Here is a 19,375-nt window from a genome sequence, read left to right as displayed (position 1 = left end):
GTTTTCAAGGCCAGTTCTTTAGAATGGAGGTGCCCTTTGGCATAGCACACAGTTAATGCTGTCATATCTACCCAACCACTGAGTTAATATTTTTCTTTTTGTGTTCCTTTGCATAACTTCCCCCAAGTATTAAAGGAAAAATAGTTTCTCAATTTCAAAGTCTAGTTATTGGTAGTAATCAAATGCCAATAGAAGAGGGCTTTGTCTTCTTGTCTGTATCTAGTAAAGTGTAATAGAGACGGTGTTAAAGCCATGGGTGTGGAGAAGCAGGCACATTTCACACACTTTAACTGGGGGTATACTTTAGAACAATCTTTTTGAGAGATAGCTGGACAACACTGATCTGAATTTAAATGTGGGTGCCTTTGACCAACATTTAAATTCCACTTATAGGAATTTGCCCTACAAAAATGATCTAAATGTGCCAAGAATGTTCTTCCAGAATTGTTTATAGCAGACACAGACCATCAGTGGAGGACAGGTCAAAAAATAATACAGACTGCTCCGTCCATTAGGGTGATGTGCAACCATTAAAATTTTAGGGGAAACCCCATGAGCTTGGAGGTGGGGGAATATTTTCACTCTTGAAATTTTGGGCTCTTTTTCAAAAACAACAATTTGTGATTTTAGTGCAAATCTGGGGTGCGGTGAAGGTTGGGGAGAAATGGCATGAAACCCACTGAATAGCCCACAAGCCTTTGTATAAGATGGAGTATCAGTTTATCCCGTTTTCACCTTCATATTAAAGGTAGAGTCTACAATTTGTTTTGAAAGAAAAAAAACATCACAGGTTGCTAAAAGCTCACTCTGAGTGAGGTTGTTTTGTCTCTTGTAAATCCCTTCCTCCAATACTGACCCCCACGTCACTCTTATTTCCTTTTGATACCCAAGGCCGTCTTCCCGTGCCAGAGCGAGCCTGCTCTCAGTAAGAATGAGCTGCTCCTGACCGCTGAGTCCATCACGAAGAAGAATGAGTTTCTCTGCTGCCAGGACAGCTTCCTGCAGGTGAGCTCCGTGGGGCCATGCCCCCGGCTCTGCTGTCACCAAGGAATTGTTTGCCAAGTGCCAGCAGTGCAGTTTATAAGCTGGGAGGGTGTTTATGTAAGAGTGTTTCTTGTTAAAAAATTTAAGACTGGCCCAGGCAGAGTCTCAGCAGTCAACATAAAGAATTTATCTCATGTCTTTCTTAGTTTGTCTTTTGCGCAAGTGTTTCCCTGGTAGAAGAAAAACGCTTTAGTTAGAGAACTGATTTTTTTTTAACCCTGTCCCTACAGGGTTGTTAACCCCCTACAACCCACTTTTTCATCCTGTGGGCCATCTCCTTCCTCGGTTGTTCTGAATCCCAATCATTTGTAATAGTAGTAGCATTGTTTTAATGCCATTTATTGTGTCTTATACAATAAATGATGTCATAGCATTTACTTAATACCATTATCAGTTTAAATTGTTTTTTTTTTCTCACTGTAATGGGTTAGAAATGCACAGAGTCAGCCTCTTCCATTTTCTTCCAGGGACCTGTTACCTTGACATCCTCTTAAGGTTTTTTCGGTTCATTTTTATTTCACTGACCTGCTCCTTCCTGTTTGTAATCATGGTTATGATCAAAAGCAGCGTGGCCAAAACAAAAAGCAAAAGGATACAGGAATCAGTACCTGGTTCCCTTTGTGTACTGATTGGTGATTCAAATATAGCACAAATGTATCCCTTGAAGTATATCAAAACTAAAAATAGTAAAAAACGTAAATAAGAATGTTTTAGTTAAAAGCGCTTCACTCCGTTCTTTAACATGACAAGATGTGAAAAGGTGAAAAAGAGACTCTTCCAAATCTTAATATATTTAAAATTAAGAGTCTGGCTAGGCTGAGTGCCTTTGTTTTGGTTTTGTTTCTTCACAGCTTTTCTTTTTCTTTTTTTTTTTTTTTTCTTAAGTAACAAATGAGAAGTGTGATTTGATTTTTCTTCACAATTATATTTACTTTTTTATGTTTCTGTTTCTCCTTGAAGACCTTAACTGAGACAGGCTATGAGAAATATAACGAGGTAACGTGCTTACGTGCTGTGGCTTCCGAGCGTGGAGGAGTAGTTCTGCTGCACCCCAGCTGTCTGCCAGGCCCGGGGACCACAGATTTCTGTCCCGGTTCTGGCAAACAGGGCTTCCCTGTTCATCACCTTGGACTGGTCCTTTCTTGTCTTAGACGTGGTTTGACGGTAACCCCCTGACCAGCAGCACTTGTGGGTTCAATGAGCACTTGTTCAGCCATCCCCTTGTGCTGTACGCCCCACAGATCACAGGGACACAGAGGTGATTGAACATGTCCTCGCCCTCCGGTGGCTCACAATCCGGGCTCAGATTTGCCAAGAGGGTCCGAAATCCACTGGCCAGAGCAGATTTTTCTGAGCTGCTGAAATGTTGTCCGGCCATGGCCCGTGTCAGAGCCGAGGAGACAGAGGCAGCTCCTGGGTGGTGCTGAGCCCTGGCCCTGCCAGAGGCCGACAGCTGTGCTCACAGCCGCACTGTGGACTGAGTGTGAGAGGTAGCTGCTGGTCAGTTGTGTGATTAACTGCCTGCCAGCTGCCGTGTTCTGAGTTCCCTTAGTATGCATGGGTTGGTCCAGCTGAATTCTTAGTAGCTTATTTCAGTTTTCATTTCCAAAAAGTGAGCTTTTTTCCTTTTAACCTAACTTCCAGAATATCTGCCCTAACTCTTGTGTAAGGGAAGTCATTCCTTTCAGCAAAGCCACCAGAAGCATGTCCACGTGAGTGGCAGCTGAAAACTGTCCTTTCCAGCACCTGAGCTGGGGAATGGTTTGAGGTGTGTGCTCTTGACTGCTCACGTGTGCGGAGTTTCTCAGATGAAAACCCCCTTGTCTGCTTGGCCTTGGGCTCTGGCATTCGAACGGCAACATCTGGTTAGCCTGTGCCTTGAACACCTGGCAATCGAATGGCAACGTCTGGTTCAAGAGGGCTTTCAGAAGTTCGCCCTAAAGGACACAACGTAGGCTCAGGGAGGACATCACGCATTTAAAGGAGGTTCTTAATACTGAATAATACAGGGGAAAAATTAAGTGGAAGTGCGTATTATCGCTTTTGAAGATTCACAGTTTTAGGCAGAGCCACACCAGGAGAGATTGTCCCACTGCCCTCTCCAGCTCTAATTTCCACCTGTGGTTTGTAATAACTAACTGTATCTGAAAACGTGGCCTCAAACCTGTAATTAATAAGTAAGCCTGGAGAGTTTCTCTTTAAAGAGTCTTGAGAATTTTCAAGTTCTTGTAAATTAGTAAAAGTCCTTTCTTAAATAAAAGTCTTTTCTGCCTAGAATGATGGCTGAGCGGCATGGTAACCCTCCACGTATTTCCACGCTTTGTCAATGAGGAGAGTTGACCAACAAGGACAGTCATGGGAAACCTGTGTTCATGAGCAAGGGGCAGCCAAGATGTGGTGGACTCCACCCACGTAGCCCCCTGGTCACCTGGGCTCCTGGCAGACAGACTGAAATGCCCAGTGGGCAAAGATGACATTGCAGAAAACCCCTGCCCTGAGAGCAGACTGTGGAGAAGGCATTTGACTTTGCAGAGGGGCCTCTTGTCTTGACCAAGCCCCTGACCTTATTCAGCCCGAGCGGCCTCTGCTCTAGAGCAATGCGGCCAGTGCCCTGCCACCCCACAGGGAGAGCTTGCCAGGCTGGGCAGCAGCTGACTAAGAAGAGCTTGTGGACGTGGACCATGTGGACCTCAGAAGTTTTAGTGGTTTGCTTTCAGAAAAGATAGTAACTAGAAATTGCTCGTTGGTCTAGGGAAAGCTAAAGAGATTTATTTTTGCAGTGTTAGGATAAAACCTGGCTAGTTAAGTGTTAAGCTCTGTGTAGGTGCCTTATGGCAGCAGTCCCCAACCTTTTCAGCACCAGGGAGCAGTTTCGTGGAAGACAGTTTTTCCATGGACGGGGGTGGGGAGGTTCAGGCAGTAATGCGAGCCATGGGGAGCGGCAGATGAAGCTTCGCTCGCTCGCCTGCCCGCCCGCCGCTCACCTCCTGCTGTGCGGCCCGGTTCCTAACAGGCCGGAGACTGGTAGCGGTACGTGGCTCAAGGGTTGGGGACCCCTGCATTAGAGGATTTTGTTTTTGCAAAAGTGGGCTTCTGTTCAGTCTGCTTTTTGAAACAGTTGTTTCAGACAAAACTTGTGATGTTTTCAACTATGTGATATAGATTGAGCAGACTCTGGGCAGGCGTGCTGGTCTTCCTGGGGCCCCTCAGCCGGCCTCGGAATCAAGAATCAAGACCTCATGAGGCTTTGCAGCCACTACAGCATGCGTCCAGTCCTCAGGCCCGCCTACTGGTCCCTCCGGGTGTGTGGATCCGCCCTCAGCCTGCCGCGCGGAGCAGCTGGATGCCTGTAGTTGGCCAGAGTGCCCTCACAATTTGTCCAAAACCATTGAGGGGAATTATATTCCCTGGAGGGCTGCTGAGGGGAAGTGCAGTCTGTCCACCCTTTCCCATATTCTCAAAAATGCCCCTGGATCAAACCAGAGCAGCTGGTGAGCAGCCTCAGAAGGACACTGCTACTGCACGGGGTGTGCCATTAGCTCACCTGAGAAGTGCTCTAAGAGTCAGTCCCACGGTGCTGACCCCCTGGCAGCAGGACATGGATGGGTGTGGTCCATTAAAGCGTACCATACCCTCCGTGAGAACTCCCCGAGAGGAGATGCTAGCTGATCCTGGTTCTAGGAGTGACCTTGAGGCTGGGTTTATGTCACAGACACACTATAAATTGTAAAGCAGATGGGTTTTCCCCCTAGAGCAGTTTCCAGAAAACTTAGGCCTGTCATCTCTAGCCGTGCCCTATGGATCCTCCACATGATGTACTTTTCACCTTTTTCTTGCTCCATTTTGTCATCGTCCGGGGGTGTAGAGTGCTGTTCTTAAATACAATGGGAACAGCAGATATGTCGATGTTTCATTTCCAGCTTTGAGAGTGGTTTCCTGGAGACTTACAAAGTTCTGACTGTGTGGGGGAAGGGAGCGTGATGGGGGACCAATGCAGAGCTGGGGGTCAGAGACAAAGCTGGGACTTGGGAGTGTTTCCTTTGAAATGAAGGCAAGTGTTTAAAATGTACATAGTGTCTACAAAACCATACTTCGTAGTGTTTAAATTGACCAGAACAACTGCAGAAGAAACCTCAAAAAGTTATCAGTCTAGAGACTAAAAGTGCAAGTGGTTCAATTGTACTCACCCTGGGCTGCGTGAATGTGGGCAGCAGGGTGTGCCAGGGGAGAGAAGAGGAGGCGGCAAGTGGGAAGGGCTCTCCTGCCTTCACTCTATACATGTGAAGCATCATCAGAGTAAAAAGGCCTTAGAAACACTAAACCAATGAACGGTGTGTCCGGGGTGTGGATGGTGTGTCGTGTTCCTTGGAAAAACATTTTGTAATAGAACCTGTGTCCATTTCGTACCCTTTACAGTGTCATGTTTAGCTGCCACTAAAATAGGACGGACTCGTCACGTTACTGAAGTTTACAAAACAAATCATGTAATCCAAATTGCTGAGAAATATGTATCTGATGTTTGTTGTGTAATCTTTCAGGAGATAAAAAAATTCGTTAAGGAGGTTTCAGAGAAGATCAAGAAAACCCGAGATAAATATGGCATCAACGATAACGGCACAACAGAGGTAACGGCCCTCCCAGATGTGTCAGGACATGGAGGTATTTTCCATTGCTGCCAGCCCTGACTCATACTTGGCTTTTTTCCTTCCAGCCCCGGGTGCTGTACCAGTTGGACCGGATCACCCCCACCCAAATAGAAAAGTTTCTGGAGACGTGTAGGGACAAGTACATGAGGTAAGGATGCTAACTGTCTTAGACTGCCAGGCGGTCACGTGGGTCTCTTGTATGCTTCCTGTTTCCCCAGGAAACAAAATCCTGCGCCCACACCGCTTACTAGTCAGTGGGTAGACAGGCTGGGTGCTCCAAGATGTGGAAATAACGGCAAAGAAATTTCCGACTGCCCTCTCCCCACAGAGAAACGACTGCCCTCTCCCCACAGAGAAACTACCGATATGCTTGGCAATTGCCCGCTGCTCTGTCCACCTTCAGTACCATTTGTCAGCAGAGCTCTTAGATCTTCTCCAGTCATCCCGCGCTGACCACCGGTAGCCACACAGTATTCACTGTCATCGTCGGACCCCTCCGAGCATCACGTCCCCTCATCTGTAACTGATTTGTGCCAGGTTCTTCCTCTATCACAAGCCTAGCCTGGGTCCTTGCCAATTCCTTCCTGGCCCTGATGGCATCTGTATTTTTTCTGTTGAAAGGAGATAATCGGAAGCCTCCCCAGCAGTTTTTGGTTTTGTCTTTTTTGGCCCCTTTTTTTTTACCCCCCTTGCATCGTGAGGCTTGCAGGATCTTACTTCCAGTTCCCCAACCAGGGATTGAACCTGGGCCCACCCGGGCCCTGGCAGTGTAAGTTTGGAGTCCTAACCACTGGACTGCCAGGGAATTCCCTGGTTTTGTCTTTTTAATTGAAGTGTAGTTGATCTACAGCACTGTGCAAGTTCCAGGTGCACAACATAGCGATTCGATATTTCTATATATTTTGCAAAAGGATCACCACGATAAGCCTAGTTACCATCTGCCACCATACAAAGATGTTACCTCATTATTGTCTGCATTTCCCACGCTGTACATTTCATCCCCGTCTCCTTAGCAATTTTACTGGACTTTTCATCCCTACCTTGTCCTTTCAGGGCACAGATGGAGCCAGGTTCTGCCGTGGGCGCACTCTGTGCCCAGAGCATTGGCGAGCCGGGCACCCAGATGACCCTGAAGACTTTCCACTTCGCGGGCGTGGCCTCCATGAACATCACCCTGGGTGTGCCCCGCATCAAAGAGATCATCAACGCTTCCAAGGCCATCAGGTGCCCGCATCCGTGTCCCTCTTGTTCTCACACTCACCTGTCGTGATCCTTGAGAAACAGTGTTTCTCTTGGGTGTGTGTGTGTGTGTGAGTGAGAGAGAGAGAGAGAGAGAGAGAGAGAGAAAGAGAGATGCTAGCGGGCAGTTTCTCAAACTCCGGAGTGAGGCGTGCTTGTGTTAATCATATCTTGCCTTTTAAAAAACCCAAACTGGAAAAAAATAAGTCCAAACTGGATAGAGTCAGAATTGATGCAATGGTTCTTTATGGCCACAAGTCACATGAAAGAGAGAAACCTAAAAAAAAAAATGCCTGGAAAACTTGGAACGATGTGTCAGTGTAGATTTCATCCTTTTGATGTCATTATTCCCAGCCTCACTAGGCCTGACTAACGTGTCTACCACTTGAGCTATGGTCATATTCTGTGACACACTCCCTGTCCGCCCACACCCCCGCCCTGGTGATTTCATGATAGGATTTGTGGGTGATGTGAGACTAGGAAAGATAGAAATACCTTATAGTGCATTCAGCGACAAAATCACCTTTCACCTCTGATCCAAGTCTAACGAAATGACAGTATAACATTAAATGAAAGAAAGCTGCACTAGATTCTAGAACAGCACCTGTAGACGCCCAGGGTGGTAGGAGTTCTGCCTGCCTCCTCTAGGTTGGTCAGATCTCCCAGGAATGTGCGTTCGGGGGATGCCGTCCAGGACAGCGAGGATGGAAGCTCCTAGCTGGTGGTTGGAGGAGGTGGAGGTGTCCTGAAGAGGAGATTGTAGGGGTGGCAGTGGAAGTGGAGGAAGCTGCAGTACACGAAGGGTCAGTTTACTCAGGGAACAGAACTGAAATAACTACTCATTGGGACCAAAGAGGAAAAGGTAGGTTCGCTTGGCCAGGAAGAATGTTCTGAAAGTCACTCAGTGACTGATCGATTGGGCTGCCTCATGAGCACGTGTATGTGGAGCCCTCAGTGGCGTGCCTGACTCCAGTAAACGCTCAGTAAATTGCGGTTGCTGTTAACATTACAACCGCAAGTGGTACCCGGGCTTAACAGAGCGGTATTCTTCAAACAGCCTCATTCCTTGTGCTGTCATCATTTGCCCGCCCTTCCCATAGCACTCCAATCATCACAGCACAGCTGGACAAGGACGACGATGCAGATTACGCTCGCCTCGTGAAAGGGAGAATTGAGAAAACCCTCTTGGGAGAGGTAAGAAGAAATCCCTCTTAATAATAAGAAAACTAAACCAGCAGCGTCGCCAGTAAGCGTAAGAACCACTTGTAGTGGATTTACTAGTCAGTGTGTCCACACTGCTCTGTATCCTTAAAAAAACAGAGTGAGCCTTGTATGCTCTGAGGGAAGGGGAAGTGACTGATGAACACTCCGATCTTTTGACACCACAGATTTCGGAGTATATTGAAGAAGTGTTTCTCCCTGACGATTGCTTTATTCTCGTCAAGCTCTCCCTGGAACGGATCAGACTTCTGAGGCTGGAAGTGAGTCACGTAATTAAATGCGTGGAGGAAGTCATCCTCTTTTAGCCCCAAGATAGGCGCTGATAAACTAGGTCAAGAGCTATGCAAGGCACAGGAAACCCTGCAGAGGCTTTCACTCAGTGTCTGTTCTGTGAGTCTGTTGTACCTTCATGTTTTCTCTCTACGCCTGACCCCAGCACAGACATTGCCACCCAGGGACACACAGGAAATTAGTGGAGGTTTTGTGCAGGCCATAATACCCATTTGCTGTGATAACAGCATTACAGCATCTGGAAGGACTGTAGTGCCAGCTGTGTCTTACTCACCTGTGGGCTCCCAGCACAGCACCTTGCTGGCTCAGGAGATGTTTTTGGATGAGTGGATTGACCTGGCTTAATTATCGTTGGTGTTTATGTACAGGTAGCAATGGCAAAAAAAAGGTTGGGGGGGTGGGGATCCACTCTTTAATGAATAAGGCAGAGGTATACATTACGGCACATAAATACACAGTATATCTCCAGTATTAAAATATCGTGGTGTGGAGAGAGATGGGGTAAAAATGACTGAAAAGGCTTAGAGGGGCAACGATGTAAAAAGACCAAGAAACACTGGAACCGCAGCCTGCAAACCCTGCTAGTAATGTCCTGGGCGTGCGGTCCCTCGCAGGTGAACGCTGAGACGGTGAGGTATTCCATCTGTATGTCCAAGCTCCGCGTGAAGCCTGGCGACGTGGCCGTGCATGGTGAGGCTGTGGTGTGTGTCACCCCCCGAGAGAACAGCAAGAGCTCCATGTACTACGTGCTGCAGTTTCTGAAAGAGGATCTCCCCAAGGTGAGACACAGGTCACCTCTCCAGGACCGCATCTGGCCTAATACCTGAAGATGCATAAAGGGAGGGACCGCGCTTACCTCTAACCTGGAGAGTCAGGTGTCAGGAAGCCACAAGGGCGTTGTCACTGCTGAGACTGAGGGTGGCGCCCTGTTTCTTTGTTTCTTTGCTACACCCCTAAGGAGTCAGGCAGGTTCAGGTTTCCTTCTTAGCACTGCCTCACCAACTCTGCCTGTTCGGTTTCTCTTTGTTCTTTCATAAAACTGGTGGTGGAAAGGGGCATGGTCCCCTGAGCTTCTGCTTCCGCCCAGCCACTAGAGCAGCACTCAGGCACTCCCAAGTTTGGCATGTTGCTGACAATCACCACTGAAAATGAGGTGATCAAGGTCACAAACCCAGGCCATGACGTTCCCAGTTCTCACAGCCACTGTGGTTTCCCAGGCTTCTGGGTGGGTGGGGGCCGCAGGCACTGCGGGGTCTGGAGCCTTATCTGTCTGTGAGTCCAGGTGGTGGTGCAGGGCATCCCGGAGGTGTCCCGAGCTGTCATCCACATCGACGAGCAGAGCGGAAAGGAGAAGTACAAGCTCCTGGTGGAGGGTGATAACCTGCGGGCAGTCATGGCCACCCACGGTGTGAAGGGCACCCGAACTACCTCTAACAACACATATGAGGTACTGCTTACGGCCAGGGGCACCTTGCAGTCATCCCGTCTCCCTCCTGGCACGCTCCTCCGACCCTGCCGTTTGCTCTTGGTCTGCACTCCCATCTCCGGGGAAGGGCACGGGGTGCCGGGAGCTGCAGGGTAGAGGAGGGCATGGCTGCCTCTGCTCATCCTAGCCCTCCGCAGGTGGAGAAAACCCTGGGCATCGAAGCTGCCCGGACGACTATCATCAACGAAATCCAGTACACGATGGTCAACCATGGCATGAGCATCGACCGGCGGCATGTAATGCTGCTCTCCGACCTCATGACCTACAAGGTTCGTGGGGGCCTGGCAGCCAGGCGTCGCAAACCCAGTTTCGGGAGCACAAAGCTTGTAGGACACATAGCGTGCCCAACTGTGATGACCACCGTTACCCCAAGACCGAAGTACAGTGGTCAGGTTTGGGTGTACTGGTAAAATTCCAGCGTGAAAATTTCAACCTCATGGCAAGAGGCAGAGCATGGTTTTTGTCCTTTTTAGAAATTTTATCCTAAAAGAAAACTAGCATTGCCAAAAGCCCAAGGATTCCATGGCAAACTGAGGTTTATTCCCTGTTAAACCCATTCATCACACTTCTTCTGTAGCCATTTCCAGGTTAAAGAACAAGTTAACATAACCTGAGGGGGGAACTAAGGTTGGTATTTTTGGCCATGCTGGGTCTTCGTTGCTGCGCACAGCTTTCTCTAGTTGCGGCGAGTGCGGGCTACTCTTCATTGTGGTGTGCGGGCTTCTCATTGCGGTGGCTTCTCTTGTTGGGGAGCACGGGCTCTAGGCGTGCAGGCTTCAGTAGTTGTGGCACGTGGGCTCAGTAGTTGTGGCTCACGGGCTTAGTTGCTCCACGGCATGTGGGATCTTCCCGGACCAGGGCTTGAACCCATGTCCCCTACATTGGCGAGCGGATTCTTAACCACTGCACCACCAGGGAGGTCCCAAGCATGTCATTTCTATTCTGATTTTTTTCTAACATTATAAATGTTTTCCATGTTGTTACATAGTTTTATAAATACACTTTTTTAATGATGGCATAACATACCTTTAAATGAAAGCACCTAAATTTACATAACTCTTTTTCTACCTTGAGGCTTTTAAATTATTTGAGTTTTGAGTTCTTTGAACCATAAGAAACATCTTCAGAAGTACTCTAACTTTTTTTTTTTTTTTTTTCTTTGCGGTACACTGTTGTGGCCTCTCCTGTTGCGGAGCACAGGCTCCGGACGTACAGGCTCAGCGACCATGGCTCACGGGCCTAGCCGCTCTGCGGCATGTGGGATCTTCCCGGACCAGGGCACTAACCCGTGTCCCCTGCATCGGCAGGCGAACTCTCGACCACTGCGCCACCAGGGAAGCGCAGAAGTACTCTAACTTTTAAAAGTTAGATTCTTAATTTTACTTTTCAGGGATTTTTTTTTTTTTTAACCATGCCATGCAGCTTGCAGGATCTTAGTTCCCCAACCAGGGATTGAACCCAGACCCTCAGCAGTGAAAGCGCAGAGTCCTAACCACTGGACCGCCAGGGAATTCCCTACTTTTCAGTTCTTTTATTAATTAATTTTTATTGGAGTATAGTTGATTTACAGTGTTGTGTTAGTTTCTGCTGTACAGCAAAGTGAGTCAGTTATACACACACATATATCCACTCTTTACTTCTCAGCTCTTAATTCTTTGCTCCAGTGGCACCCGGCTGTGAGTGTAGGGATCTGTGTTGTCAGTGGCTGATGGCCTCAGAGGGACACAGGTGGGACACACAGCTGTTAGGATCCTGTTTAAACCTGAGATTGTGACTTGTGGCTCTGCTGATTTTTGCTGCTTCTGTTGAGGGAAGGCGGGGCATGCGTTTTGCAAGTGGCACGAGTACCACTCTGGCTCTCTCTCCCGTGGCGCAGGGTGAAGTCCTGGGCATTACTAGGTTTGGCCTGGCCAAGATGAAGGAGAGCGTGCTGATGCTGGCCTCCTTTGAGAAGACAGCCGACCACCTCTTTGACGCCGCCTACTTCGGGCAGAAGGACTCCGTGTGTGGTAGGTTTGGTGTTCGTAGCAGCCTCCCCAGAGGCCTTTGTTGATGCAGCTTAGACCGTGGCCGGGGCTTCTCAGGAGGTGGAGAAACTGAGCAGGCAGAGCTTTTACTTAAGAATAAAGTCACAGATCATGGAGTTGGAACTGACCTATCTTTTATCTCCAAAGCCTGACTGTGGCAGCCTGCATCCCTCACATTTGTAGAAGGCTTCTCTGTCAGTACAGGGAAAAGGTCGCCGCTGGGCATGTAGGGATTTTCTAGTCCTCAGAATTACAGTCGGCCACTCCAATCCTGCGCCAGGCACCCGCTGTCCTGACTTCCTGAGCGAGGCAGCCAGCACGCCTGTGCCGGGCACCTTGTATGGCGTCTCGGCACATCAGTGAGGCGCAGGTATCGAACCCTTTCTCCGTGAGAAGACCGAGGGAACTGACTCGCTTGTGGTGAGCGTCTTGCCCTGCGCTAGCCTCCTCTCCCACCACACAGCGCCTCTCTGACGGGCCTGGGGGAGAGAGAGCCCGAGGGGCGGCTGTCACAGCAGACCCCTGCCCACCCGCAGTGCCCACTTTGCTCTAGCCTTTCTCGTGCCGCAGCAAGACCCTGTGGCCTGAGGTGGGAGTTTGTGAGGGCCTGGGGCTCCAACAGCGACGCCAGGCCTGGCCTTCGTCCCCGCCGCCAGAGCTCTGCTTCCTAGTGGCCCTTTCCCCTCTCACCTCCTTGTGTGGATTGGCCACCCAAGAGGATGGTCAGGTGGGGCCCCAGTCGGTATATGCCTATTGTTTGCTCCTGAGATTAACTCTTTCTTTCCCAAGGGTCACAGGTTGCAAATAGAGAGAAAGAGAAATTACATAATTCTTTAAGATAATGAAAGGTAAAAGGAAAGAAAAGGGAGCAGAGATTGGGGCCGGAGAAGGGCAAGGCCAAGGCAAAAATAAGAGCGAGTCTGCTTGACAGCAGGGCTAAGACCCAGCTCCCCAGCTCTACCACCAGGACGCTGGGCCTGGTCTTTGCTGCTGCCCTGCTGTGGCCCCGCCCACCGCCCCCTCTCCACCACTGACCCCTCTGGGCACCTAGTGTGGTCACCCTACCCCAACTTTGAAATCTCCTGGTCCTTTAAATGTTGTAACTCAGTGTCAGCCCTTACTACGTGTTGGTTTTTAGTTTGGTTGTTTACCTCTCTGGTGCCCTAATAGCACAAAGCCCAGAACATAGCAGGTACACACTTGCTTATTGTAAAACCAGAAGGCTGACGCAGAGCCCAACATTTAGATCTTAAAAATCTGAAAAGGAGCTTGGAGAATCTGCACTGTCACCTTACTCCTGTCACTCTACGAGGGCCCTGCCTTCTGAGTGTCTCTTATTCAGGCTGTGGACTCCGAGGTTGGGGTTCTGTTAAGCCGCCCTGACCCCTGGGCACAGGGAACAAGTCTCTGCTGCTGTCTCCAGAGGGACTGGCATCTGCTTACTGTGATCCCATTTGCTTGTCTCCTGGGCCCTAAGTTAAGGAAGTGCTGGGTGGCAAACTTGGGCTTTCCTGAGTGTCTTTCAGTATATCCTTGCTGTCTTGAGTGTAGCGCTCATGAAGGTGAGGCCCACACGGTGCCTTTGGCTCAGATGGAGAGACCTCTGAGCCAGCAGTGGGGCTGTGAGCGGGCACTGCCCTTCGCTGGAATTCCCCCAACCAAGCGTCCAGGAGCGCCATGCCATGCCTTCAGCGTCTATAGATGAGGTGTGAAGCGAGCAGCCCGGATTCAATCCGTCGATGTGTAGTGGGGCTGGGACTCCAAGCCCAGTTTCTGACTCCCAAGTCAGTAGTCTCTCTGTCCTGAAAACCTACCCGTGTGTCGAGAAGCCCTCTAACATCCTTTCTGGTTGGTTTCAGGGGTGTCTGAATGCATCATCATGGGGATCCCCATGAACATTGGCACCGGGCTCTTCAAGCTGCTCCACAAGGCTGACAGGGACCCAAGCCCTCCCAGGAGGCCCCTGATCTTCGACACAAACGAATTCCACATCCCCCTTGTCACATAGTCCAGGGAAGAGGGGATCGTTCCTGACCTCGGCTCCTTGTCGTCTGGGAAGGGGCTGGAGGCCAGCAGCTGACTCGTGAGCTTTGTGCTCCCCAGGACCGAGGCCCTGCCATCCCCACCGTGCTGGCAGTCAGAAGCCCCGGCATCCTAGGAGCAACTCACCCAGTGACCCAGACCACAGCACAGTGCTTGCTGGGGAGAACCGGGATTTGTCTGTTTGTTTGAAACCTAATTGATCTAGGGACAGCTCAGCACCTCCTGCCCCCTCCACCTCCCTGGACTTGAGGATCCCCCAGTCCAGAATCTTTGCTCGTTCCCACCTCACCTGTCCCTCTGTCCACTCAGAGAGGTGTCCCACCCCGACCGGGAGCCAGGTCTAAGCCCCAGGGCCAGGACACATTCTCAGTTCTTCCGTTCCCCAGTCATGCTGCAATCTCCAAGTGTGACATACTAATGTAAATATTGTTACTATTATTTATTTGTCCACTTTGAAGAATTTGGAGTTTTTATTGTTATTTTGGTTTTCCTTTTGAAACCAAGAAGCTGTAGAAACCAAGAAAGCCAGCTTTGAAGCGTCACTGGAAAAACTGGTTAAGCAAATGGGACCGTGTAGGATTTGTAACTGAGCTGAAACTGTCATGAGGCCACGCTGCTCTGAAACATCTTTTGCAGACCTCCCAGCTACCCTCTTTTTGTCTACTTCCGACCCCCATAGTTGGGGCTCAACCTCATGACAAGAGGCAAACCCATCCTTCATGGCCTGGAGACGCCTCGCTGGAGTGCGGGGCCTGCTGAGGTGGGTGCTGTCGTGTACACAGAGATGAAGAGTGAGGCTGGTCCAGACCCACACACCACCTGGGCAGCATCCACACCCTCCTGCGGAATCTGCATGTGTGCCCTGCCACCTGCGGCCGAAGAGCACGCCTGCGGCCGAAGAGCACGCAGCTCAGTTGCAGAGCTGGGTGCCTAGAAAGTGTCCCAGGGGAGTGGCGGGAGAGGGTCCTCCCAGAGGGTGCAAGCAGACACCAGCCCTCGGAGCTGAAATGGTCACCCAGACAGGAAGGGCGAAGGCCTGCACAGGGGTGGGTGCAAGCTAGGGTTGGGGACGCAGCCCAACCCTAGGTGGCACAGCAGGCTCCTCAAAGAGGAGATCTGTGACAATAGAAAGCACGCGTCGGGCTATGAGGAGAGAACCAACAGGGCATCCTGGGAAAACCTATGTTTAACTGCCTGCTTGGGCTTCTGCCAGTGACTACACCATCACTGGTGGGTTTTTCAAGGCTTATGAGGGGGTTTTGTGCAACATAGGAAAGAAATGTGTGTAGCTTGTCTTCAGAGAGCACAGGGTTTTGCTTCTTCTGGAGACGGTGGTTCTTTGTGCTGAATTTGCTCCTGGGGATTGGCCCAGGGCCACGGAGAAGGAGCTGCGGCAGCTGCAGATCTACTCCCTCTGGAGAACGCTCCATGGATCCTGTCCTCCTTCCTTCCCTGCCCAGAGCCAAGTTTTATCGCTCTGGCTCTTCCTTCCCTCCCATGAGGCCTTGGAAAACCAAGGCTGCTTGGTTGGAAGTGAGACGATAGTGAAAAGTGGGGCTTTGACCCTGCTTTCTGGCTCCGTGCACTTGAGAAGGAAGGTCTGCTTCTGAAATGACAGCCTGTTCATCTCCGTGTATCAAGCCACTGGGAGAAACAACAGCACAAACCAAAGAGATGGGCATCTGTTGAGCGAGAAGATGGTTTGGATGATTAAAGAGATGGATGTGGTAAAAGAAAAAGTAGGGGAGAGTCAAAGAATTCAAGCAGTATAATGTACCTACCTTCTTTGGTCGTTCCCTAGTCGACTCCCCAGGTTCTGAGTTAATGCCACTAAGGCACTTAGCGTAACCCTTGGTTCTTGGGTCTGTGTTTGGGATGAGTGCTTTCCCTCCCATACTGACGTGATTTTGAGTTAGGAATTCCTGACCTGAGTGACTTTTCGGCAATGCTCAGGCTTAAATTCTGTTAAAATTAGTTTGACCCCCACGCCCATGAGGTTAACCTACAGACTTCTCTTAGGGTGCCAGTGATGTGGAAAAAGGCCATTTTTCATATTCAGCCCCCCCCACACACATCTCTGAACTAAGGTGGCCTGGTTGAAGACGAAGTGTTGAGTCTATTAACACACTCAGGGTTGTGCCACGAAGCCTCACCACGGACTCTGCTTCTCTCACCCAACCTGCCAAGAGCCACAGAGCCACATGGCTGGCTTCCTGAAAACTCACCTGGGAAGTAAGCCACAGGCCTGATGAGATCCAGGACTGCTGGAATCCACGCAAGGGCCAGGGAGGGTAGAATTGGGTGGCGGGAGGGAACACCGATGCCCACCTTGCTCTGTTTGACATATACGTGAAGTGGGGGGGGAGGGACCATGGCATCCATGTGCTGCTGTAATAAAGGCGGTACTGGGACTTCCCTGGCCGTCCAGTGGTTAGGACTGCGCTTTCCATTGCAGGGGGCACGGGTTCCATCCCTGGTCGGGGAACTAAGATCCCGCATGCCACCCGTTGTGGGTGGCCAAAAAAATTTTTTTAAGTAAAAAAATAAAGGCAGCACCGCCAGGAGCCTCCTCCTGCCTCGGCGAGCACTCCCTGACTCCCTGCATGAGACCTGTAATTGCAGTGACTGCAGGCCCGGGGTCAGGTTCAGGCCAGCACGGGGTTCCGGGAAGGGGCACGGGGTTCCGGGAAGGGGCACACCCCCAGTGAGGAGTGAGATACCCTCGTGGTGCTGCCAGCCCTGCTGGGCCCATAGGCAACGCTGACCAGTAAACCCTACTCCAGGTTCCCCACCATGCATCCCAGGGGTGGGAGTTAAAATTGTCCCTAATGTGACCATCTGCCCTGCCCTGGCCTCGGGCTTTGTGCAAGCGCCGAACTCAAACACCAGATAGCAGTGTGTTCTTGAGAGTGAGCTCAATAGAAGGTTAGGGTTTTATTCTGGCCTGTTTGGAAGAAATAAGAAAAACACATTTAAATTCCGTCTCATCCATTAACAGACACATGTTTCTGACTGGTGATCTGTCCAGTTCTTGACCCTTTTTCCATCCTACGTACCAGGGGATCGAAATAGCGATTGACTCAGTTACAGTCCCCACCCCCTACCTCCCCTATTCTCCCCGCTTTGTTCAGGCCTTTGGGGGCGGAAGAGACATTCTGGAGTCTCAGAGTCTGTGTCAGAGTTAAATAAATTACAGTGCTGTGTTTCTATTTCAGGGTTTATCCATTTGTATTCACATTGATTCATGTCTGATTGAATCTGACACTATGGAATGATTATTTTTCTTGAATTTTTGTTGTCTCTTGGCAGAACTCTCTTTTTCTACCAAAACTCAAAAGAAGAAAACTTGTTATACAAAAAAGTGTAGCAGTTCATCCCTGTGGGTTGTGAAACAGGGTGACTGGGATACATGTGGGCTGTAACTCCCAAGATAATTAATGTTCCCGCCACAAGCCAGCCTCTAGAGGTAAGCAGTGAGCACCCAGCGCCCCCCGCCCACAGTGTAGCTAATTCAAACCCAGTGGGACGCAGCAAAGTGTCCCCCACACCCGTGGCCTGAAGATGCCACCTGGCCAGGATCAGGTGTCTAGCTTAACTGTTCTTTCATTCATTCGACTAGTAAAGGCCTGCTATGTCCAGAGTCTTGTCATAGGTACAGCAGTAGACGAAACAGGTAAATCTGATACTAATGCGTCTAAAAAGAATTCTTCAGCAGAAGGGGGTGGAGCAAACTTGATAAAAATGTGTCCAGCACAGGGTAGGGTTAAAGCTGCAAAATTCCGTATGACCTAGCAACCCCACTACTGGGCATATATCTAGGGAAAACCGTTGTTCAAAATGATATATGCTCCCCAATGTCCATTGCAGCACTATTTACAATAGCCAGGACATGGAAACAACCTAAATGTCCATCAACAGATGAATGGATAAAGAAAATGGGGTGCCTATACACAACGGAATATTACTCAGCCATAAAAATGAACGAAATTGTGCAATTTACAGAGACGTGGATGGACCTAGAGACTGTCATACAGAGTGAAGTAAGAAAAATCTCGTATATTAATGCATATATGTGAAATCTAGAAAAACGGTAAAGATCTTATTTGCAAAGCAGAAACAGATGTAGAGAAGGGGGTGTGGGATGAATTGGGAGATTGGGATTGACATATATACGCTTGATAACTACGTATAAAATAGATAACTAATGAGAATCTACTGTATAACACAGGGAACTCTACTCGATGCTCTGTGGTGACCTAAATGGGAAGGAAATCCAAAAAAGAGGATATAGATATAGATACAGATACAGATACAGATATAGATATATGGCTGATTCACTTTGCTGTACAGCAGAAACTGACACAGCAGTGTAAAGTGACTATACTCCAATTTAAAAAAAAAAAATTTTTTTTAATGTAGAATTGAGGGCCTGGCTCCTTTGGGCAGGCTCAGTACATCAGGCCTCACCAGGGTGAAGAATGGTCCCTCTGAGCCAGCCCAGCCCTCAGGTTCCAACCCTTTCATATAGGCCCTCCCTGCCCCATTTGGCCTTCCCTTGGGCCTGGTTTTTGGAGGGTGTGCCCTGAGCGGAGGATGTGAGCCTGTAGTTACTGGGAAAGGATGCAGCTATCCTTATCCCGCCCCCAACATAGAGTTAGTAAGTGGATATTATGCTTTTGTTCTGTGCCGGGTGGTGTCCTGAGCCCTCAGAGAAAGTCCCTGCATGCATGGGGTTTACCGTCTGATCAGGTTGTCGGGGTCGTCTTGTGGTTAAGAGCCTGGGTTCAGACTGTCGGAATTCCAATCAAAATTTCCCCTTTTTATCTGGTGGCCTTGGGCTAATGACTTAACCTCTTCGCCTCACTCATTTATAAGATAGGAATGCCATTTATTGGTACCTAACTGATAGGGTCACTGTGAGTTTCAACATGATTATGCATATAAGGTCTTAGTACAGTGCCTGGCACAGAATACATGCTCATTAAGTACGTTTGCAATTATGGTGACTATCACTATTTTTACTGAAAAATATGATTTGCAAATTCACAAGTAAAACCCGGTCCTCTGACCCTTTTTAATTCACTCAGATGGAGCTGTCTTTTGCGGCCTTGGAAATAGGGTCTCCCTAGACATAACTCCTGCCTCATTCTCTGCTCAGTCAGACCCCAGGAAGTATTTCACACGAGGGACAGAGAAGGCGAGGGAAGGGGACAGACGTTTGGCCGCCATGTGGCTGAGGGCTTGAACATTTGCATTTAGGCCATGAAGTAAATGTGATCTCATTTGAAGGGTTGTGGGTAGTAAGACCAGAATAACTCAGACTTTTTATACAGAGATGTGGATATTGACATATTTATTTACGTAGGTGTATTGTGTAA

General features: G+C 49.3%; 1 protein-coding gene across 3 annotated transcripts in view; it reads left to right on the top strand.

Annotated features, from left to right (window-relative positions):
• The window catches only part of POLR3A (RNA polymerase III subunit A), a 58,607-nt gene extending 41,401 nt beyond the window's left edge, over positions 1-17,206 (top strand). For 2 of the 3 annotated variants that reach the window (XM_029200935.1, XM_029200937.1), the window contains 11 exons: positions 892-1,005; positions 5,583-5,669; positions 5,756-5,838; positions 6,744-6,914; positions 8,030-8,123; positions 8,318-8,410; positions 9,056-9,220; positions 9,724-9,888; positions 10,065-10,196; positions 11,804-11,936; positions 13,814-14,476. In XM_029200935.1, coding sequence (XP_029056768.1) covers positions 892-1,005; positions 5,583-5,669; positions 5,756-5,838; positions 6,744-6,914; positions 8,030-8,123; positions 8,318-8,410; positions 9,056-9,220; positions 9,724-9,888; positions 10,065-10,196; positions 11,804-11,936; positions 13,814-13,962 — 1,386 coding nt within the window. In that variant the 3' untranslated portion in view covers positions 13,963-14,476. Of the gene's footprint in view, positions 1-891; positions 1,006-5,582; positions 5,670-5,755; positions 5,839-6,743; positions 6,915-8,029; positions 8,124-8,317; positions 8,411-9,055; positions 9,221-9,723; positions 9,889-10,064; positions 10,197-11,803; positions 11,937-13,813 lie in introns of all 3 variants that reach the window. The other variant, XM_029200936.1, reaches the window with a different exon arrangement.
• The last annotated feature ends 2,169 nt before the right edge of the window (positions 17,207-19,375 follow it).

The sequence above is a fragment of the Monodon monoceros genome, unplaced genomic scaffold (genome assembly GCF_005190385.1).
Source record: "Monodon monoceros isolate NGI ecotype Baffin Bay Population unplaced genomic scaffold, NGI_Narwhal_1 Super_Scaffold_4, whole genome shotgun sequence".
In the NCBI taxonomy this organism is placed as follows: domain Eukaryota; kingdom Metazoa; phylum Chordata; class Mammalia; order Artiodactyla; family Monodontidae; genus Monodon; species Monodon monoceros.
This window is presented reverse-complemented; position numbering and strand designations above follow the sequence as displayed.